A 23,931-nucleotide genomic window follows, 5' to 3' on the forward strand; every position below is an offset into this window, starting at 1 on the left:
GTTCCCAGGGGCTGGACTCCCTGGTGTCTCTTCGTGCTGCTATCCCTTGGCATGACAGATTCCATGTGCTGCGAGCTGCCCTGCCCACAAGCCCTGCCACTCTACCATCCCTATCGCACATGCCCTGCCCCTGCCTGGGACTGTCACAGGGTTAGATCAGATGGGGGGAGGGATAGCTCAGTGGTTTGAGCATTGGCCTGCTAAACCTGGGTTGTGAGTTCAATCCTTGAGGGGGCCATTTAGGAATCTGGGGCAAAAATCTGTCTGGGGATTGGTCCTGCGTTGAGCAGGGGGTTGGACTAGATGACCTCCTGAGGTCCCTTCCAACCCTGAGATTCTATGACCTGTGCCCAGGCTGCAACATATACAGTCACTTCAGAGAGCCCCCTGCTAGATCTCCCCATTTCCTGCTAGTGCCCTGCCAACAAGCTTTCCTGCCAGCCACCTGGCCTTCCCCACGCAGCCAGCGCCGAGGCTCTGGTCTCTCCCAGAGTCCCAGATGGTGGAGGGAGCCCAGGAGCGAGCCAGCAGGTTTGGCTGAGGCGGTCGGGCTGGGCTGGGCTGGAAGTGGAGTTTTCATTTCGCAGGGAAATCTGGGGTTTCAACATTTGTTTCTCTTCCTAATCAGGACGAAAACCAACATTTTCCCAGGAAGGAAAGGCTGGACAAAGATGCGACTGGGGCAGTGGAAAGTGTTGCATTTCGATAGAAACAAAATGTTCCGTTCCCATTTCAGCTTATGTTAGGTGGTATAACATTTGTTTGAAAACGGAAAGCGGATTTGAAAGGGAAAATCGAAATGTGACGTTCCCAAGAAAAGGCCGAGGCGAGACATTTCCGCCTTATCAAAGTGTTTGAGTCCAATTTTTTCTTCATAACAAAATTTCATCAAGATCGACGTTTCCAGGAAACGTTTTGCGTCGCCAAAGCTGCAGTTCCGATGGAGAAATGTCCAACCGGCTCAGGTGGTCAGTCTGTGGCTGGGAGGCCCCTAAGGGTGTGTCTGCACTTCATCGTGAACCCAGATCTGCGGGCCCCGGGCTTGCAGACATGGTGTTTCCCACCTTACGCATCCACACTGCATTGTAAACCTGGGCTTACAATTGCTGGGCCTGGGTCTCAGAGCCATGCTAACGTGTCCATACTTGACTCAGGTCTGTGGCTTGAACTGCGCACGCAAAGCAGCAGGGCCTTCACTTCCTGTCCTAAACTCGCTGTGCCAAGTCGCTGATGAGGTAATGACAGGTTCCTGCCCTGCTCCCCATCCCCCAGAGGCAGCTGCGTCTCCCTGCTGGGCGAAGCAATCACTGCACGCGACACTCCTGGAAATCACCTGCCAGCTTGTGAGAGGCGCTGCAGCGATCAATGCATAATAACCATCCCTGCGCTGGCTGGCGCTGGAGCCACTTTTCAAAGTGCATTAACAGCCCATGCCCCTCTCGGCAAGTGACGGGGCACTAGGCTCAGTACGGAGTCGGAAGGAACAGCATCTTTCACTGAAACCCCCACAACCAGCACACCGCTCCCAAACCAGGGCAGGCGGGCACCACGCGATCGGTGTTTGCCAGCACACAGGGCAGGCGGGCACCACGCGATCGGTGTTTGCCAGCACACAGGGCAGGCGGGCACCGCGCGATCGGTGTTTGCCAGCACACAGGGCAGGCGGGCACCACGCGATCGGTGTTTGCCAGCACACAGGCAGGCGGGCACCACGTGATCGGTGTTTGCCAGCACACAGGGCAGGCAGGCACCATGCGATCGGTGTTTGCCAGCACACAGGGCAGGTGGGCACCATGCGATCGGTGTTTGCCAGCACACAGGGCAGACGGGCACCACGTGATCGGTGTTTGCCAGCACACAGGCAGGCGGGCACCACGTGATCGGTGTTTGCCAGCACACAGGGCAGGCAGGCACCATGCGATCGGTGTTTGCCAGCACACAGGGCAGGTGGGCACCATGCGATCGGTGTTTGCCAGCACACAGGCAGGCGGGCACCATGCGATCGATGTTTGCCAGCACACAGGGCAGATGGGCATCAACATGCCCAAGACTTGCACAGCAAGTCAATGCGAGAGCTGAGAGTAAAACTCAAGAGTGCAAATTCCCAGTCCCCTATTCCAACCTCCAGTCCATGCTCCCTCCCAGGGTCAGAGCCCAGGCATCCTCACTCCTTCCCTCCTGCTTTAACTTGTAAACCACACTCTGCCCTGAGAGCTAGGCATCGATCCCCAGACACACAATTCCCAGTGCCTTATTCTAACCACTAGACCTCACTTCCTCCCAGAGTCAGGCACAGAACCCAGGAGTTCTGATCCTCCCCCCATCTTCTACCCACTGAACAGCGTTTCTGCATGCACTAGCTGCGCAAAGGGAAAAAATTCCTTCTCTAGCATTGCAGAGCTCCTTGACAATGAGCTTTCTCTGCTCAAATTGCCCCAATCAGGCCTCGCCTTGGGGGTTGCTTCTTATCTAGTTTTATTAAGCAGTAATTATCTCCTTCCTGGGAGTTTGTCAGGAGGCAGAGTTCAGAGTTGGTGAATAAATAAAACGCAGAGGATACAGGCCAAGATGTTTATTGATCCACAAACCTTTTAGCTTCCGCTTTACTCCATGGCAAAACAAACAAACACGATTGCTGTTCTTCCATGCCAATAACTAATAAAATACATTTTTAATTTCTAAAACCCTTACCCTTAACTTTCACAGCAGTGTAACGGTGTGTGATAACTAGCCAGGCCCCTAAGTCCTGCCACTTAAGGACCAAGAAATCAGAGCTGAAAAAACTACCAGGTGGAATGTAGATTCATAGATTTTAAAGTCAGAAGGGAGCATTTATGATCCTCTTGTCTTGACCACCCGCAGAGCACAGGCCAGAGAATTTAACCCAGGAATTTCTGCATCAAGCCCCATAACTTCTGTCTGAGTGGTAGCATGTCTTTAAGAAAAAGATGCTGTCTTGATTTAAAGAATTAAAGTTATGGAGAATCCATCCCATATTCCCATCCCTAAATAAACTGTGCTGGTGGTTAATTACCCTGGGTGTTACAAGTGGGCACTTCATTTCTCATCTGAATTTGTCTCACTTCAGCTTCCAGCCATTAGATCTTGTTCTGTCTTTTTCTGCCATTTACTATCAGAATTTTTTTCCCACATAAGATTTTGTAGACTGTGCTCAAGTCACCTTTTAGCCTTCTGTTGGATAAACTTATTTGAGCGTCTCTAGTCTTTCATTATAAGGCAGGTTTGTCGAACCTCAAATCCTTCTTTTGGCTCTTTTCTGTCCCCTCGCCAATTTTCAACATCCTTTTTGAAGGGAGGACTTTAGAACTGAACACAGTTTCTATCCATTGATGGTCTCCCCGTGCCATATACAGAGGTCATATCATCTCCCTGCTCCTACGTGATATCCCCTGCTTTTATATCCCAGGATCACATTCACCCACTTAGCTACAGCATCATGTTGGGAGCTCATGTTCACTTGGTTATCCACTGTTCAGAGTCACTGTTCTTCAGCATACAGTCCCCCATCAGGCACGGGTTCCAGGGTGTGGGCTTGCATTTGGCTGTGTTAACGTCTAAACACCCATCCTACCAAGTGATCCAGATCACTCTGTATAACTGACCTGTCCCCATCAGTTACCACTCCACCAGTTTCTGAGTCATCTGCAAATGTTACCAGCACCGGTTTTATAATTTCTTCCAGCTCATTCATAAAGCTTTTGACTAGCAGTTGGCTGGGATCAGATCCCTGAGAACCCCTCTAGAAACACCCCCGTTGGATGATAATTCCCCATTTCCTTCCCCCCTACAATTCTCACTACCTTCTCCCCTCTCACAGACACAGAAGTTTCTTGTCTGATTTCCTCTGCTAACCTCTCCACTTGCTCCAGTGACTCCATCCCATTTCCTGATCTCCCGCCTCCCCCCTCCCTCCTCTACTCTTCTTTTTAACCTTGCCCTCTCCTCTGGCTCTTCCCCTCACAACAAAACCCACCTTTGGCCTCTCCAATTACTGCCCCATTTCCCTCTCCTCTCTGAACTCACTGACCGCGCTATCTACAATGGCTGGCTGGAGCTCCTCCCGCCCAGTTCTCTCCTAGACCCTCTCCAGTCCAGCTCTCACCCCGGCCTACACTGAAACCCTCTGCCAGTCGCCAGTTACCTCTTTCCAGCTAAAGCCCAGAGCCAGAGGTCCCAATCCTCACCTCCTTGACCTGTCAGTTGCCTTTGACACAGTCGGCCATGTCCTCCCTTGGCTTTCATGACTCCATCCTCTGGTGGTTCTCCCCCGCCCTCTCTAACTGCTCCTTCATTCTCCCTGGGCGAAACCACCTCACCCCCCTGCCAGCTTTCTTGGGTGGGGTTTCACAGGGCTCTGGCCTTGGCCCCGTCTCTTCTCTCTCCACCTTATCTCTGCGTAATCTCATCCACAAACCAGGGCCGGCTCTGGCTTTTTTGCCGCCCCAGGCAAAAAAGCCTTTCGCTGCCCCCCGGCGGGGAGCGCGGCAGAGGAGGGTGCCGAGCCCGGCCGCGGCTCCGCTCTCCCCAGCCAGCCAGAGCGCCGGGAAGAGGGCGGAGACCCCAGCCACGGCCCCGCTCTCCCCAGCACCGCCCCCCTCCAGGTGCCGCCCCAAGCACATGCTTGGTAGGCTGGTGCCTGGAGCCGGCCCTGCCACAAACACAAGCTCAACTGCCCGCTCACAGCTCTACCTCTCGCCTCCAGACCTGTCTCCTGCTGTCCAAACTAAAATCTCAGCCCGTCTTTGTCAGATCTCCTTAGGGGGGTCCAGCCATCAGCTCAAGCTCAACGTGGCTAAACCAGAGCGCCTAATCTCCCCCGCCACCCCGCCCCCCACCAAGCCTCCCCTGCTACCTCCTTTCTCAGGCATTGTGGACAACAACGTCATGCTGCCTGGCACTCAGCCCCGCACCTGGGCATTACCTTCGACTCAGGCCCCTCTCTAGGTCCTCAGGGACTGGCTGCATTTCAAACTTACCGATTCCTTCTGCATAACGTCTCTAAGATACGGCCTTTCCTACATCCACACAGTTACAGGTCCCATCCCGGCTCCCATCATCTGGCAGCTCGATTGCAGCAACAATCTGTTCAGAGAGCTGCTGCGAAGCCCAGTGTCCTGGCCTGTCGCTTTGACCACGTCACCCGTCGGTTTGCATTCTTCTCCGGGCAGTACCAGGTTTACAATGGCACCAGTGGCGCCAGGCCCACACTCAGAAGGGGCCTCAGCACCCCCGCTCTGAGACCCTGCTCCCGCTCAGCCTCTTCCCTCCGAGGCCCTGCTCCCTGCTCGCTCCTCTCTGCCCCTTCCCCCTTGCGAGCAGCAGGAAGGGCTCAGGGGTAAGAGGCTGAGTGGGGGTGAAGCCTCAGGGCATAGCGTGGGCAGAGCTGGGGGTAGCGGGGCCTTGGGGGGTAGCGGCGGGTGCAGGGTCTCAGGCTGGAGCAGGGCCTCGGGGGCGGAGCTTGGCCTCAGGGGCGGAGCCTCGAGGCACATTAGGGCGGAGCAAGGCCCCGGGGCAGAGCAGGGGGCAGGGCCAGTGCCCACAAAGGTTAATCCAGCCCTGTCTCTGGGCATCCCCTTCTCTCTCACATCAAAAACAAGCAGCTTGTCTTCCCTTTCAAGGCCCTTCCAGGTATATCCCTGCCCCACCTACCTGCTCTCATTCGCTACTGAGCTGTCAACTCCCGCCTCCAGCGCCCACGTACATTTTCAAACTAGCGCTTTTCTGCCTTCTCCCAGGCCACCTGTACCAGGGCGCGCTCGCGTACTGCTCTGCTGCCTCCTAGTGGCCCATCGGGGGATTAGCTCGCCGCACAGTCTGACGCCCCTTCCTGCGGTTACTCAGCCCATCATCCCGCTCACTCACTCCGCAGCCTTTCTCACGCTCCTGGAGCCGCAGCACTTTCCCCTCTGTGGCCTAGCCCTCCAGCCAAGTCACACTGGTGTTCCCCCATTTCCAGGCTATTACCAAAGTCTCCTTCGCAGTTGTCTCCGGCAGTCCCTAGATAGGCTCCTCTAGCAGGCCACTTGTGGAGGGGAACCTGGGCCTGTCCTCTACACCAATCCAGGGACCCTTGCCCCAGCAGCTCAGGGCTTTACTCTCTCTGCCCTTGCCGTTCCTTCCCTGGACTGCTTCCTACACTGCCTGTTCCAGCCTGCTACTTCCACATCGCAGCCACCCCCCCACCCCCCGTTACCAGGTCCCTGGCTTCATAGCAGCCCCGCCTGTTCCTGCCCAGGTGAGCTTCTTCCCCAGGTAAGCCTCATGGCATCCTAGCCTCCAGGTGCAGCCTATAGCTACCTGGCCTCTCTTGCCTATATGAACCCCTCCAGGGCTAGTGAGAGGTGAGCACCCCATCACCACTGCCCCACACAGCAAGTCAGTGGCAGCTCTGGGAATAGAACCCAGGAGTCCTGACATTCTCATTCTTGCTCTGTCCAGCACACAGCACGGGCTCCCTAAGGCAAAGTGAACACGTTTTTCTTGCAAAGTCATTTGCTTAGAAATCGATCCCTGTCGCCAGGGAGTGGCGCGAGAACCGTTTGTCTAGTGAGGCTGGAAGGTCTTTGGGTCCGGGGCTTTCTCTGACTACGGGTCTGAGCAGCACTTAGCACAATGGGGACCTGATCTTAGCTAAAGCCTGTAGGTCTGACTGTAATACAAATAACAACAGCTGCTTCCCGCTTCCCTCAAAGAGTGGAATTTCCCCCCAACGTCACCAGCCTCCTACTTCATCCTGCATCCGCAGCAGATTTAAACCCTGACGTCCCCCAGCCCCCAGAGCTACATACAGGAGCCTTCTACCAATCGCAGTGGAGAGGGGAGATTCCTGGCTCCCCAGCGGCACAGAGCGCTCCGAGACTCACAAGCCACGGCAGCAGTAGGTAGAGAAATGCTATTTTTGGCCATTTTGAAAGGTTCCTTAATAATACATTGGTCTAAATGCAGCCTGGCTTCACAGGGAGAGGAGGCAAAAACGGTGTCAATAAAGCTGTCCAAACCAGAGTTTTTCTGGAGCATGCAGCAGACAGGCAGGGGTGGGGTCTACATATTCATTCATACCTTCACCATTCAAGAGTAATGAGTCCTGCCCAAACACATGCCAATAAAGCCTTTATAGCAGACCATCAGGTCATCTGTATATAAATAATGCATACATAAATGTGTTTATATCTATCCCCGTACATCCCTGTCTATCTATTATCGATCCCCATATACTCCTATCCCCATACACCCTATCTATCTCCATACACCCCCTCTATCTATCTATCCCCATACACCCCTATCTATCTATCTATCTACCCATCCCCATATACCCCCTCTATCTATCTATCTATCCATCCCCATACATCCCTATCTATCTATCTATCTCCATACACCCCCTCTATCTATCCATCCCCATACACCCCTATCTATCTATTATCTATCCCCATATACTCCTATCCCCATACACCCTATCTATCTATCTATCTATCTATCTATCTATCTATCTATCTATCCATCCCCATACATCCCTATCTATCTATTATCTATCCCCATATACTCCTATCCCCATACACCCCCTCTATCTATCTATCTATCCCCATACACCCCTATCTATCTATCCAACCCCATACATCCCTATCTATCTGTCCACACACATTGTAGTCCTGTCTATATGGCCGGCCATGTGTCTTTTGTATGTTCTCTTGGGCTCCATAACCCCAATTGGGCTAATACCAATGACACCGGTAGCACCTGCTGAAGTTAAGGGTCTTTCCACATAACCCCTGCTTTCTCCTGCCCAGAATTTCCTGGGGAACCCATCTTCTGAGCTGACCGTGCCATCAATCTCTCCAGTCTGAGTGTGTGAGCTCTGCTTCCTGCCACCCCAGTGAGCACGACACAGAGACCTCTTGGCCCTTTGCAACGTCGGGTCTCTGAACAGTCCCGATCCTGCCTCATCCCTCAGCAGAGTGACCAGATGTCCCAATTTTATAGGGACAGTCCCGATTTTGGGGGCTTTTTCTTATATAGGCTCCTATTACCCCCCACCCCCATCCCATTTTTTTACCCTTGCTATCTGGTCACCCTATCCCCCAGCCCGGCTGAGAATGTGGCGTGGAGAAATCTCGGGACCATCCATCCATAATGCCATTTGTCAGCTCCCCACACAATTTCCATGGCAACAATGCAAATGTGAAAGCATTCCATAATCATTAGGGAGCGGAGCTGAGCAGTATAAACAGTGACTGCAGTAGATTACATGCCTATTATGAACAGTCGCGGCTTCTGAGCACTGGTAATTATACCTAATTGTGCATTTAATTGTGTAATTGAAAACCCACATATAGAGTTCAGCCCGGGCTTCTTCCCTGCCCCCCTCCAAAGTACGGGGAAAGGCAACCAGGGCAGAGCCTGAAGCCACAGGGCAGTGCTGGGCCAGGGCCTCTTTGCAACCGTTCATGCCCCACAGGCGTGCACTGGCTGTCACAGAAACCGCGCACGAACAAAAGCTTCCTGGGGACGTGAGAAGCAGGTGGTCTCCCCCCTCCTGATGCGTCAGCCATAACGACACTGCAGGCCCTCACCGTTTGCCCAGCTGCCCAGGGCGGGGGGCAGCTGACATTCCTCCAACCAGCTAGGTGTGGGGCGGGAGCATTGTCCAGCCCAGAGCTCGGACCAGCGGCGCCTGATGGAGCCTGAATCAGGAGTGAACCGGGTGCAGTCAGGGGTGTGTGATAGCAAGCCGGGGAAGTGGAAGCAGGATCAGGCCCGCAGAGAGGGAGAGGGAGCCCGCAAGGGAAGACAGACTAAGATGTGTGGAGCGGATGCTGGCTGGCATTGCTGGCAGAGTGGAGAGGGCTGGGGATCCCAACAGGAGACACAGGCTGAGGTGGAGGCCAGGGCAGAGTCTGAAGTCAAGGCCTCAAAGGAGAGTCTGAAGTTGACAAAGTGGGAGGCCCAGAGGGCAGTGACAGGGTCTGAGTGCTGGGCCAGGGAGATCATTTTGGACAGCAGGGCAGGGGAGAGATGTGGGTAGCAGGGAGGGCAGAGAAGATTCACAGACGTCAGGCCAGAAGGGACTATGCGACCATCCAGTCTGCCCTCTGTATAGCCCAGGCCAGAGGCCTTCCCAGAGTTAACTGCTGTTCGAACAGGAGCAGCGCTTTAGAGAAACATCCAGTTGTGATTTTAAAATTGTCGGTGATGGAGAATCCACCACGACCCTTGACAAGTTGTTCCAATGGTTAATTACCCTCACTAGAAAAATGTAACCTTTAGCTCTAGCCTGAATTTGTCTCGCTTCTACTTGCATTGGCTCAGGCGATGCTGTCCTCTGCCCGACTGAAGAGCCCATCACCAAATATTTGTTCCCCATGAAGGTACTTACAGACTGTGGTCAAGTCATCCCAAACCTTCTCTGTGTTCAGCTAAATAGCTGGAGCTCCTGGAGGCAGGTTTTCTAATCCTTTCATCCTTCCGTGGCTCTTCTCTGACCCCTCTCCCACTTATCACCACCCTTCTGGAGTTGTGGGCCCCAGAACTGGACACAGGATTTGAGCAGTGGTCACGCCAGAGCCAAATACAGAGGTAAAATAACCTCCCTAGGCCTGTGTGTGATTCCCCGATTATACACCCACTGGTCGCATGAGTCCTTAGGAGAGGTGACAGCAATGGAAGCAGGAGGCACTTACAGACCGGGCAGGGACAGGGTGACCAGATGTCCCGATTTTATAGGGACAGTCCCGATTTTTGGGTCTTTTTCTTATATAGGCTCCTATTACCCCCCACCCCTGTCCCGATTTACACATTTGCTGTCTGGTCATCCTAGTCAGGAGAGAGAGGAATGGCTGGGTTATTATACGCGAGGGAGGAGGAAGTGATGAGGCTTCTCCCACCCAGTGACGTAGAGCACCTCTGTTCCATGATCCACCCCCGGAGTCCCCGCATGATCCTCCTAACAGCCCGGTGACAGCTCTGCCGGCCGAGTCCCAGCGCATCATGTGCCAGACACGCTGCCTCTGCTGCCCGCTGTGCACACGAAAGCAGCAGCCCTCCCACGCCAGCCTCTGCCGGAGCAGTCCGGAGGCGTGGCCCTTCTAATCCTCTCTCCTGCCCCCCGCCACCCAAGGGAATAAGGAATCAAGGAGGGAAGGCCGGGCCCACAGACTGTTCAGCATGCAGATCAGATGCTGGAATGGGGCCAAAGAGGCCTTCCCAATGGAGCGAGTTCATGAGCCGCAAGCGCTCCCCGAGCCCCGTCCCAGCCGGTGATTGACATGTGACACACTGGCATGGAGACGGGCTCAAGGGGCTGGCCAGGAGGGGGAGTGGCCTGGCTGGGGAGATTTCTTTCTGCCCAGCTAAAAAAGAAACGAAGACAAAGGAAACGCTGGATCCAAACAACACCGAGGGGCTGCCACAAACTGGCAAGGAAATAGCACATCCCGCCTGCCTCCACTCAGCCAGCTGCACCCACGGCATTCGCAGCAGCTGCCCTGCAGGCCCTTATCAGGGACAAGCCTTGCATCTCGGGGGGCCATTTACCCCTGGGCGTGGCCAGTGTGAAGCGCAGCCGGGCTGAGCTGCCCAGGAAGAACACTGTGCTTCGTGGCCCCCGGAAATCCCCACACCCTCCAGCCTGCGCTCCAGCGGTGCCTGTGCCGCACCAGGAATGGCACATCTCACTGCAGCCAGATTCTCCCCAGCGGGAGGCAGCAGATCCTAGAGTGCATTGGGCGCTGGCCAAGGAGTCAATAGACAGGGGGTCTATTTCCAGTTCCTGCCGGCTGACCGTGGGCACCTCTGTCTTCACTCCCTATTTAAAGTGTCATGTCTTTGGGGCAGGGAATGTCTCTCACTGTGTGTGTATGTACAGCACCCTGCACAAAGGGGCCCGGATCACGATTGCAACCACTGGTTGCTACGGTAATACAGTTAATAATACCTTATTTTACGGATTGGACTATTTGAGCACCTGCTAGATTAATAGACTGGCATTGGGAGGTCATTAGAGGGCTGCTTGTGTAGTTTTTTTTCTCCTCTGGTGGGAGGGGGGGATGGGAGCAGTGGCTGCAGTGAGAATCACTCAGACTGAGAGACAGCATGGCTTGCTGGTACCTGGAGTATTCTCAGGCTGCATCACCTGGCACGGCGGGCTGGGAGCGGTGTGCCCCTGGCCACGCTTTCTCATTAGCAACGAAGGTCTGATTAGCTCTATTCCATTGGTCCAAATCATGGGCCCCATCTGCTCTCACACTAGTTTTACACCCATGGATCTCTGTTGACTCTGGTGGAGTTACCACTGATTTGCACTAGCGTGATCAGAATCAGGCCCTAAGGACAACCCTTGGGGGCCCTCACTTGTGGGTGGGTTCAAAAAAATACCATCCGATTGTGGCTGCAGTCTGCAGACCTTGCTGGTATCCATCTGAGCAGGAAGTAACTTGGCCCAGGCACCCTCCAGGGAATACTATGGGAATGTCCTACAGGAAATGGAACTGCTGCTCGGGACACAGCGATTGTATTGCACTCCTCCCTGTGGTGTCTGGCCCTAGGACTGCCCATTCTATCTGGTACTACAGCTAGCAATCTGGTCCTTGAATGCGCCTCGCATGGCAAAGGAACTGATACTTCTAAAGCAAAAAAACCTGAGGCTGGGGACTGGACTGAGTGACCCAGCCAGAATGGGGCAACAGCTTTCAAAATACTGCCCGATTTTAGACTTTTTCCAGGAACAACTGATAGAATTTCCCTGAGCTATTAGATCTACTAGCCAGACTGGTCAGACCACTGATCTATGCAGGAGCCCTGATTCTCGAATTTAGAGAAAGAAAAGTCCTATTCCTGATGTCCTCAGAGCTTCAGTGACTTCACTGGGAGTTTGGGGTGCACAAGGACAGCATCCCGCCTCCTGGTGATACTTCAGGAGATGATGAAAGCCCTCATCTCACATACTTGGCGAAGCACATGGGCAACTGGAAAAGCACTTGGGACCATTGTGACCAGGACAGACCCGGAAGCATGAAATTCAATTCCATTGCCTGAGCTGGCAGATCTGCCAATGATTGTAAAAGTTCATCATATGGTAACATTTCCCAGCCACGGTACTGGACTCAACAATATTCAATTCGGATATGAGAGGGAAAGCGATGGAACTCTTCCTAAACTCCACCCACAATCCCGAACTCCCATCCACAGTCCCCAGCTCCGCCCACAATTCCAGTCGGCCTGAAGGCCGATCAACTGTGTTGACGTTCAGTCATCACCAGTAGGCATTAGTCAACATACTCCATTGCCATGGCTAAGGAGCATCCACGCCCAGCAGAGCCATTATCTGTGTGAGTTGATGCATCAGGGCAGGCTGGGCAGGCTTTCTTTTCATTCACAAGGGCTAGCAACTTCTTCTTTTTTTAAAGTCAGTTTAAATTCTAAGTCTGATGAGCAACAAAGACCCAGCAAAACTTGCCCCCCTTGAGTGAATTCAGCATTGCAGCTGCATCGAGAAGTACTCCCACCTATCACTCATTTCATAGACCCCTTGTTGTTGAATAATTTTGGGCCAGCATCAAAACAACTTTTGATTTCATTACACTCCTCGTGATCTGAACTCTCTCGAGCCAGTCCCCTCCGGGCACATCTCCTCTCCAGCCCAAACAACTGTTATGTATTTTACTCTTAACTGTCTGCTTTTTTGCCCTTCTGCCTTTTATTTAAAATTTCCCCCTACATGATAAAGCCTGGTACTTTTCACCTCTAGATCTCATAGTGATTTACAGAGGTTGGGGGGTGTCATTAATTGCTTTTCAGTGACAGGGAGAAAGGGAATGGACCTTTACCCAAGGTTACATAGCAAGTGAGCGGCAGAGCTAGGCACACACCCAAGTCCTAACTCCAGCTGTTTTGCCACCTTCCCTGAATCACAGTGCCTCTCTGCCCTGGGTACCTGTTCAGATTCGGTGAATAGCTTCATAACAGTTTTCAAAAGTGACTTCTCATTTGGGGTGCCTGTTTTTTCTGCATCCAACTTGAGAACCTGCAGCCTGCTTTTCAGAAGTACTAAGCATCCACAGCTCCCAGTGACTTCAACTGTGCAAGTCACTTCATCTCTCTGGGCCTCAGTTTCCCCATCTGCAAAATAGGCCTAATGAACTTTGTAAAGTGCTTTGAGACGCCTGGATGGAAGGTGCTGTGTAGCAGATGTCGGGACTTCCCGTTGGCGGAGAGCTGGCTACACTGCAGCTGGGAGTTGTGATTCCCAGCCCAGGTAGACGGACTTGTGCTGCCTCACAGGCAATTCTTTCTGTCAGGCTCTTAGCTCAAATGTCCATGCCTAGTTCCCAGGGAGCAGCTGTACCCCAAGAACTGGCTCTTAGTAGAAGGAAGGCAGAGAACAAGCCCTGTTGCTGCTTGCAACAGCTCCACTTGAAAAATCTACATGTCACAAAACTAATAACAATACAGCATTTCTTACAAGACTGTCCCCTGCCCCCATGCTGAAGGGAAAAAACTTGTAAGACTAGGTATGACAGCGCCACCTGGTGACATCTGCCATCACAGGCATCCGGGGACAAAGCCAGGCAATCACTTTCACAGCCTGGGTGAATGCTTCCAGGGCATGGCCTCACCCCCAGCACACAGCATCTCCTCATACAACCAGACAGACGCATGCATTGGGTCTCACTTGCCTCACCCCCAATGCCTGCACTGACAAAACGCTGCGCTTTAGACCTCTGGTGATTAGTTAGATGGTTTAATCAAATGGAAAGTCCAATTCTCCCGTGTCATTTGGTAAGCGGAAAGTGAGCAAAACACTGTCAGGTAAAAACTCTCATCTAATTACAATAACAACAACACGTACGTTACCATAGCGATACCAAAATCAGTTACAGAGTAAGATTTAAATAATAGCAACAATGAGTCATAGAGTTTGAGACCCGCGGGCACCACCAGAACATCTCTCTGACCTCTTGTATATCACTGGCCACCAGCACCAAACCCGACCCAATGAAACAAGGCAGGGGTTAAAACACTTTAGGGGAGGATTAATATCATACACAATAAAACCCAGGCTGGGGCAGCTAAGAGGGAATTCAGATGGGCCACATATTTCATTACTTAAAAAATGAAATGAACAAGCCACTCATCGTCCTCCGGTCACTCTTGAGTGTATTTTCAATCCCAGTTCCCCTCCTTTCACCTGCAAGCATTGATCACCACTGTGTCTATCTAGGTGCTCACAGAACCACCGCCTCTGAGCATCTCCTAAACATTAGCGAGCTGAATCCCACCACAGCCCCCAGGAGCTGACCTCTCAAATGTTTCGCGGGAAGTCACTTGTTCCCTGCCCAGCTCTACACAAATCTAGCACCCCCTGGAAATTAGTGACATCAAAAATAAAGAGTCAAGGAGCTGGAGTTATGGACAGAGCTATCTATGAGGCAGGAAGGCATCCTGCAGCATCGTGAACTTCCTGCCTTTGTCACCACCCCGGGCAGGTTGAGAGGTAGGGTGGAACTGTTAGCCCCATTTTATACATGGAGAACGGAGGCCCAGAGCCAGGGTGTAGCATAGGATTTGCAGTCTGATGTTAGCATGTGCTAGCTAACACATGCCTTCAAAGTCTACACCAAACACACTGCCCTTAACCCAAGCTAAATGGGCAGAGGTAATGCACCCGAGAGGCAGCCACACCTTTAAATCTTAGCCAGGACAAGGCCAGAATGGGTAAGTGATTTGACCTTACTGACTCAGGAAGTCTGTGGCAGAGTCAAAAACTGAACTCAGCTCTCTGTTCAGAGCCTTATCCACAAGGCCAGCCAGCCAGCCATCCTCCCGCCTCTCCGGCTGCTGCCTCTTCCCCTTCGCCAGCTCGCTCTGTCTTTGTGAGCTCATACTTGGTGCTGGGGCACCCTGTGCATGGACGCTTCCTTCCCGAGGGGCTCGCACCCAAATCCTCAGCACATAGATCATTTCTGTCACCCCTTGCCATTGGTTTTGCTCCGCCCCCTTCAGCAGTGAGGGGAACAGCCGTCCAATCCATGATTAGTATTTATTACATGTATTACAGTAGCACCTAGGAGCCCGAGTCCTGGACTAGGACCCCATGGTGCTAGGCGCTGTACAAACAGTCCATCTTTTACTCTGGGCCAATCAGAGCAGCAGCATGATCGTAACACAATGAGGTGGTTTAGTTTCCCATGCCCCCTTGTGAACTGGGCACACTGAGGAGCGTCTCAGTAATGGGGAGCGAGGAGAGGAGATTTCGTTATCCTCCCTCCAACTCCACAGTCCTGCTTGGTTTCCTCCCTCTTCCCCTCTTGCTCAGGCTCTCTGTCGCCTCCACATTCCCATCACCCTTAGCCACAGGAGCTTTTTGCTTTCATCTCCGTTCCCCCTTCTCTCGGGACCCTTTGATAACGAACAAACATGGTCAGATAATTAGCAACGAGGTCGGGCTCCCGCCAGCACCATGCGCGCGCTCACCCCTCCCCCCTGCACTCTCGGGTCTGATCGAGTACAGCCCCGGCCTGAACCGCCAGAGCCAAAACCCAACGGACTGCCTTTTGCAAAACCAAACCCAGCTGCGCTTTACCAACCACGTCACCAGTCCAGCTACCGGGCAGCAAAGCTCCCAGCACCTCCCATGACATTAATTAGCCTGTTTCCTATGGAAACTACAGCTGATTCCTGATCTGTGTGCTGAGGATCTGGGGCGCATACTTTACAGGGACCTTCCCACAGCAAATAGCTCCTCACTGGGGCTGAGAAGACATTTCCCCCACAGGACATAGGGGTATTTCACCTTCCTCCAGAGCACTGTGTAAGGGCCCGCTGAGTGTATCCACACAATTCTATCTTAGGTGGAGGCTGGGCTCACAACAGGAGCTGGGCCAGAGGATGTCTCTACGGGCCAGAGGCCTCCAGCAATGGAGCTTGGTGCTGGCCATTGGTGGAATTCAGCCCTTCCCAACTCCTTCTCGGAGATCTTAAATCAACCACATTAAGATCTCAACAGAGACCGTACAGTCAATAACTGTCACCCGCTGTCCTTAGCTCACCCCACTGTTCCTGAACGCTGCATCTCAGAGAGATCACTCCCTGTCCGGGGCCTTCCCCTGGGATCAGTTTTAAAACCATGTATCATCAAGGTATGTGACATCACCTTTCCAAACCATCCTGGTCCTGGTTAAAATATATACGATGGGTCTCTTAAATTACCCAATAAACAATAGAGGTTGGTTGAGAGCCTGTTTGGTCAGTGGGGTAAATCTCTATTGTAGGGCTCCTAAGGGATGGATGGGTTTGCACCTCAAACCATTGGGAGATACTTGGTTTCACTGCAGCAGCATTGGGACACGCTCTAAGTACATCTACTGGAAACCTTGGCCCAAGTTTGGGCAGCATAAAGTTTTACTGTGCAGACATAGCCGCATCTTTTCCAACCCTAGGAGTTCAGATGGATTCCTTGCCCCCTCTAAAATGAATAACCTTTTCTCCCTTTAATGACCTGTAAGATTTGACCCTAAAACAAACACCAGCAATGCTCTTTTGGAGCCCTGGATGGGTGAAAAGGGGACTGACCCCAGCAAAGAGAAAATATCCAGGTGGGTTTTTTGTACCCTTGTCATAACCGCACACAGACATTCACGCACAATTTTTATAATGAACATTCCCAAATGTAGGCAAATCAAAGATCAAGACGTTGCAGAACACAGTGCCGCCAAGGAGGAAGTTTCATGGCCCGGGAAAGAAAAGGTGGTTTCTAATGGAAATGACAGAACTTTAGTGGAGCATCACTGGTAAGTTCCACTCTAATGAGAAATCCTTTTCTGGTTTACAGTGTGTCACAGAGCATTGCACACAATACCCAGGTAAGCCTCCCAGACAGTCACCAGCTATTAGACATCATTGTTACATGATTCACTTTCATGTTTCCCATAACCCACCATGAAGACATTGGCTTCCCCTTGGATTTTAAAATTCATTAACTACTTCAGTGTCTATAGCACAACCCCTTGGGATGAAAAACTAATAATGCAATAAGAATGCTAAGGTAACCTCACAGCATTGCTGTCATGGATATATATTTGCTACATTGCCTTTGTAAACAATGCTTTTTATTGACCAGACCTAATGCAAGCATGATATTAGACATCTTGTAAAATCCCCGCTGTGATCAACAGCAATGTTGCAGGCAGATTGGCCAAAATCTCTGGAATTTCCCCATTTTCCTAGCCCTGGGCAAGTCTCTATTAATCCCAGGATTGCCACGGAGGTGATCCAAATTCTAAGGTGTTTTTCTCCATCTGAGTTTCCCATCTGTCCAGGAAACTGCCTGGATAATTAATTATTACCTTCCTGAGTCTCCTTTCATCCAAAACCCGCCTGATAGCCCACATGCTTGCATCAGCTGGCCCCTGATACTGTACCACTGTCACCAGGCTGATTAAGATTGATCTGCGCACCGTGAAAAGCACGACACATAATTATTGCAAATATCAACAATCCTATTAAAATGAGATCTGTTTATTTGCTCTCTGGCTCTCTCCAGAACATGTGTGCCTCCCCAAACTACCTGCCACTCTGTGCAGTCAGATTGATCCCATCAGCAGGCAAGAGAGTTCACAAAGTATTAGTTTAAGTTTCGCTACTGTCATTTTCTTGGCATGGAAAAATAAGAGGTTCTGAACATGGAAGACCAGGACCCAAAGCCTCGGTGAAATGTAGGCAAAGGGGCCAGATTTCAGTTCCAAACAAAGATCCCACCTGCTCCAAACTGACTCCAGGGCACTGACCACACAATACAGAAAACTGCTTCAGAGGGGTTTCCATTTGCAGCTCCGGAGCGCCTTTGATTTGGGGTGGGGGAAGAGGGTCACATTTTGGGGGTCGTATGTAACCGTCCCTAGCCTGGCCTGACAGCAAGGTCACGTCCCAGACAGCGTGGTTAATAATGCGAGTGCACAGCTAGCCACAAAGCACAATAGAGCATGAGGAGCAGGCACAAACCCTTGTCTTACCAGCTGAAGGCAGCAGAATCCAACCAGCGTGCATCGCCCATTGCATTTCCCCATGGTTTCCTGGCTGGAGCCCGGTATTTTCCCCACACTGGATGAGCGCTGTCTTCCTCCAGCTTCAGCAATCCTCCCTTTGCCAATAAAAATACCCCTCAGAGAGCATCAGGAGGAAACCCGCAGCACGCCTTGGTCTCCAGCCCTCTGCCAGACCCGGGACTTTCTTCACAGCAGCCCTCCTGGCTTTTGCATGCTGCCAGGATAGCCTAGAAGCAGGAGCGGTTCAGAAAGGGGCATTTTTGTCCCCCCCACCCCTTCCTTCTACAGCTCTGTCTGGACTTGCCACATTTCCAAGACGCAGGGACAACAGCGGATGATCAGATGTTGCCATCCATCTCCCAGGAGCTGCTCTGCGATGGCTGAGACAGGAGCGAGGTGGGGAGGGGGGACGGGGAAAACAGCTCCCTTTGCTTTGCACAATTTTGCATGGAAGATTGGCTTGGAGCTCTCAAGCCCCTTCTATTGTTCCCCCCCTCTCCCGCCACAAGCAGGATCTGTGCCCCTAGGGAGAGGGAAGGGCAAAAAAGCGAAGCGATCTTGGAAAAGGCAGGAGAGCCGGAGGAGGAAGCCAGGCTCAGAGCTGTATTAACAATCAAAGCTGGGGAAATAATACATTCAAGCCGCTTTCCCTCTAGGACCACGTGGCTCTGGCTTTTCTCAGGGCGTGGAGGGACCAGACCAGAGTTCTGCACCTGAATGGATTTTTGCTGCTTCTTCATTCTGTGTAACAAAAGCTCTGCTTGCCTTGAACTTCAGCCCTGGCTGTAGCTGGGGGGCTGGGCTGCTAAAGAAATGCCTGGGCTGGATAGGAGGGTTTGTTTATTTGTTTTTCTCACTTTGTATTTTTAAGGGCAGATCCCCATTCACAGGATGAATCCTGGGTCCAGCTGGCGCAATTGGAAAGAAGGAGATTTTTTAAGACCCAACCTTTCCCAAAGCAGCCACTCTTTTTTGTGTGAGAGGCTTTCTGGGTGTCGCAAATCAGGCACTCAGAATCAGCAACTGATTTTTGAAAATGTAGCTGTGAATGTCTCATTGAGAACCGGGCACAGTGAGATCAAAACCCTTCATTACTAAGAGAAGGCCTCAGTAGGGTGACCAGACAGCAAGTGTGAAAAAACGGGACAGAGGGTGGGGGGTAATAGGCACCTATATAAGAAAAAGCCACAAATATCAGGACTGTCCCTATAAAATCGGGACATCTGGTCACCCTAGGCCTCAGTCTGATCTCAAACTGGGGTAAAGCAGGAGCAACTCCCCTGAGGGCAATAGATTTATATTGGTGTAAACATGACGAGAAGTTTGCCCAGAGACTTTTAAAACTGCCTCAAACATCATCCAGAATGAAGGATTCTGCGGCCATACACCAAGAGACCTGGGGCAGGACTGTCTGGTCAGTTTCAGGAGCGGGATTTATGTGCTAAGGAGGTGCAGACCAAATAGATTGTTAGTGCTATGAGCAAATAATCACCATTGATATCGACCAGTATTGGTAGGTAAGAGAAATCCGGTTAGCCCTTTAAAAAGAAATCTACGGAAATCCCCCTGGAAAATCCTGTCAACTTTACTCCCTTTCCCAGTCATCAGCCCTGCATTTGTAAATTTCCTGCAGAGGAGACACAGAGCTCACAAAGGTCACTGAGCAACGGTTTGCAAAAAAATGCTCTTGATTTATTATTCTCCCCTCCCAGCCCTACAAATTGCAGCACCATGGTTGGGGGGGCGGAAAAAACAAGCCCACCAGATCTGTATTACGGGAGCCATGCAGTCAGGATGAATAAAACAGGGCACTCATTTGTCTGACACCCAATTCTGCTGTCATTTGTCCTGTTTAAAAGGAAAAGATTTAGGGGCAGCTGGGGAGGTTTGCAAAGGCAACTGTAGGGTTTAGGGGTGCAGGTCTTGCTGGGAGTCCATAGGACGGTGCTTCTAAATCCTTTTAGAAAACCCTCACTTAAACTTCATAGGGGATAAAAACACCAGAATAGCTGGTTTGGGTTTAATTCAGTTTTCTGCCCACCTCAAACCATTAGCTCCAGATTTTCAGAGGTTCCCCAACCAAGCCAAGGCCCCAGTGCTACATGACTTGCGCTCTTGAGTAGGTTTACGCACCTGAGTTCACTGGGACTAAACTGATTCACGTGCCTCAGTGTTTGCAGGATGGGGGCCTAACATTTCACATGCAGGCTGGCAGGTGTAACACGAAGGCAGAGTGTTTGTCATGTCGCACTCTAGTGGCTGGTGTGTGAGAGGATAACAGCCTACTAATGCTACTGGCTAATGGAGTCACTCTGTTAGTTCAAGTGGTGATTGGTAAGGGCTGAGGTTCCCTGCTGACAACCCATGCAGGGAGCCATTACACACACACACACACACAGGTTTTTGCCTGTGTACGGGAAGTGGTTTAGCAGCCCACTCTGCATGCCCAAATGCAGTTTTCATATAAAAGGCTCAGCTTCTGCATGTGAAAAAACTTGACTACAAAAATATCATGAGGGCATCAACCTGAGAGCACTAAACTGCAGATGGCACATGAGTGTGCTGGGCCGGGGGATGGGTTTGGTGGGCGAAAATGCTGCCCTTCCTCTCTGTTTCCTGTGGAATGGGAAGTGGAGAGGAAATCATTAGTTGTGAACAGATACACTTTAAAACAAATAGCAATAGCTTCTTTACACCAAGATTGAGTTTGTCCATTTCACAGTTGTTTTTTAACAAAATGTCTACAACCCGTCCTACTTCCAGGATCGATAAATCACAGAAGCAATGGGCCAGATCCTCAGCTGGAGCCAGTGACGTTTTTCCGCTGACCCCCGTTGTAAATCCATGGAACTCCACTGAGGTCCACCAAAGGGTTAATACTGCACACCCTTACTCACGTGAGCAACCTCACTGGCCTCCGTGAAACTATTTGCATCAGCAAGGACTACTCAGAGGCTGAAGCACTTGTGGGGTCAGGCCCCAATGGACCGCTGACACACATACCAGTAAGACTATCCCTCTTCTTAGCAATCACCCAGCCACAGAGCCACTTTATCCCCATCCTGTCAACCTGCCTCCTCATTAAATGCCTGAAAGAGAGTAAATAGTATAGGTTTGTTTCTCCAACTCTTACTCGGGGGGAATAGCTGGAACTCACATCCAGATAGGCACAGTGCTGCCTCGTGGATACAGCACTAGATTAGGATGCAGAAGACCTGGCACAGCCACTGGGTGGCCTTGGGCAAGTCACTTCACCCCTCCATGCCTCAGTTTCCCCTTCTGTAAAATGGGGCTAGTGATACTGACCTCCTTCGTAAAGTGCTTTGAGATCTACTGATGAAAAGCACTAGGCATCATTATTATTACTCCCATGGATTTCAATAGGATGGGAGTAAGTACTATTTCATAGGTGGAAATTCACCCCCAGGCCGAGGAACATGGGACATAAATGGTACATAGGCCTCGCACCAGTCCTCTGCTTGGGGGTGAAAAAGGATTGAAGAGTTCATCCCCTTATACCTCGTCAGCGATTGCCAACCAGCCCTTCCCAACTTGCCCCATCTCCGGCACTGTAAGATTATGAAAGGTTCTGATCATCATCATGTAAAAGGCACCTGGTATAAAATAATGGAAGTGATAAATGCAACACAATGGCACTGGGGTTTCTGGCCGGCTCTCAACCAGGTGGAGGGAGAGGGAAGTGTTGTGAGGAATCAATTTTAGATTAAAAAGGTCAATATACCATGTCAAGCCACTTAACTGGAAGGCAAGGAGATAACTTCATTTGTAAATGGGGGGGAAAGGGCTCCAGGTTTTGTTGCTTGTTTGGTTTCCAACCCCCAACCTCCTTCCAGAACATACGCATGTATATATGTTGAGAAGAAGAAAATGGATGACATGCAAATTATGGGGGAAATAATAGGAGGAAATTAAATCAGGGTCACATTATTCATTCATGGAGATGGGAAGAAGCTGTGAAGATAAGTGCTTTGATGTACACAAGACACATTGTTTGTGGAAAGCCATTCTTTTTTAATATCGCTGGCTTTTTCAAATGGTAATGTATCGCACGGGAGATGACAGCATTGCTTTCAGCTGTCCGCTCATTAGGGGAACAGTCACACACTGGCACCAAAGGAACCCTAGAATTTCAAGGCCCTCTCCTTTTGGGGTTTTAAAGCAGGTAACGGCGAACAAGAATGCTTCGTTTGCAGAACGCCTTGAGAATGTCTGATTCAGAAGGAATTAAATAAACCTAAAACCTTCGGACTGACTTTTTCGTTCGGGTTTCTAACAGGAATCTGCTTTACTTAGTTTCATTGATTCATTTCAGATTAAGGTAATGGGCATCTTGCATTTCAGCCTCAAGGATGTGGAGATGCTTCCCAAATCAGTCCACAGCAGAAGGGCAGCCACCTCTGGGGTGCAGCACAGAAGCTGTTTACCAGCTCACAGCAACACTATATAAGAGTTTAGACATACACATTATCCCATAACCATGGGGAAATGTTTATGCTGGCAGTGGGTAACAACCCATATTCGACTTTGGCCAAGATCCCCAGGCTAACTGTGCACAAACTGTCTCTCTCCTGCTTTCTGTGCATTGTGACCTCACGGCACGGCCGTACAGCCAAACCAGCTGAGGAAGGGGCAAGAGAGGGGCTGATGGGGCCAGGGGCTGAGGACCCAGCTCCTGTAGAAGTTAATGGGAATTGGAGGTGTTCCGCACCTTGTAGGCTCAGGCACTTGATGCACAATCAGCCCATGGCTCAGCGATAACAGCGGCCAAGGATATAGGGGGGAAAGGTGACCGTTCCATTAGGCCCTGGTCAAATCTTGTATCTCTAGAGCCCATTGCCTGGAAGGCCCAACAATGCGGCAGGAATGGGAACCGAGAGCTTTGGTCAGCGAGAGGCAGAACCCCAGGGTCCGCGTCCTAGTTCAACCAGCTCACTGTGGGACCTCGGGCAAGTCATTTGATCCAAGATTTAAAGTGGCCTGGGTCATACGGGATTGCGGACCTGGTCCAAAAGAATAGAGAGCTCTGAAGTGGGTCCGAGGCTGGGGAGGGGGCCTTTTAAGCTCACACTTTGTTACAAACAAATGCTATTCCATCCCCATGGCAACGACAAACCCAGCACTACTTGGAGAGCACAACAAACCCAGGTGTCCCTGCTCTGTGCCTCAGTTTCCCCATCTCTAAAATGGGAATACCAGTACCAGTGCCCTGACTCGCAGGGAGGGCAGTGAAGTTGCTACATCTTTGTCATTATTATAATTATTTATTATATGTATTACTGTTCTATGTTCTTAGACCAGAACTCCATTGTGCTAGGCGCTGTACAAATACAGCCCAAGAGCTGGTCCCTGTCCAAGGAGCCAACAATATAAGTATGGGGAGTGCTATAGGAGGGCTAGGGTTGTTATTACAAAGGACAAAATAACAGGGCAGCAGTCTTAATGATGGCAGCTTCTAAATACCCCAAACTCAGTGCGAATGCACCTGAGGACTGAGAAACGGAGACAGCCTGAGAAGGAACCGCCTATTAGCCCACAGGACATTTGTCTTGCCACCCGCTATTCCTGGCATCTATTTATATTCCCCTCGTTCATTTCTCTTAACTGCTTATAGGATAACTAGTTATGCTTGTGTATGCAAGAGAAAGGCAGTGGCTCTGTGGCCTTATTTCAAAGTCCCTTCTCCATGAAACAGGCTTATCGCTTTGCTCCATTGCTTTCCATTTCGAAGGCAAATACGTTCCCTGGATTCAATCTCTTTCGCTGGTTAAACAGTGTGTGTAGCTGAGCCTGTCTCACAGATGAAAGAAACGGAGATGAATTCTTCCCTGAACGAACCTGGGGGTGGATGTGATGC

At 51.1% G+C, this 23,931-nt stretch overlaps 1 protein-coding gene across 1 annotated transcript in view; it reads right to left on the reverse strand.

The window, feature by feature from the left end:
- Positions 1–20,810, reverse strand: part of NKAIN1 (sodium/potassium transporting ATPase interacting 1) — a 217,277-nt gene extending 196,467 nt beyond the window's left edge. Inside the window, exon 1 of the mRNA XM_008168921.4 lies at positions 18,024–20,810. Coding sequence (XP_008167143.1) covers positions 18,024–18,077 — 54 coding nt within the window. The 5' untranslated portion in view covers positions 18,078–20,810. The remainder of the gene's footprint in view (positions 1–18,023) is intronic.
- Positions 20,811–23,931: the final 3,121 nt, after the last annotated feature.

The sequence above is a fragment of the Chrysemys picta genome, chromosome 23, assembly GCF_011386835.1.
Source record: "Chrysemys picta bellii isolate R12L10 chromosome 23, ASM1138683v2, whole genome shotgun sequence".
Classification (NCBI taxonomy): domain Eukaryota; kingdom Metazoa; phylum Chordata; order Testudines; family Emydidae; genus Chrysemys; species Chrysemys picta.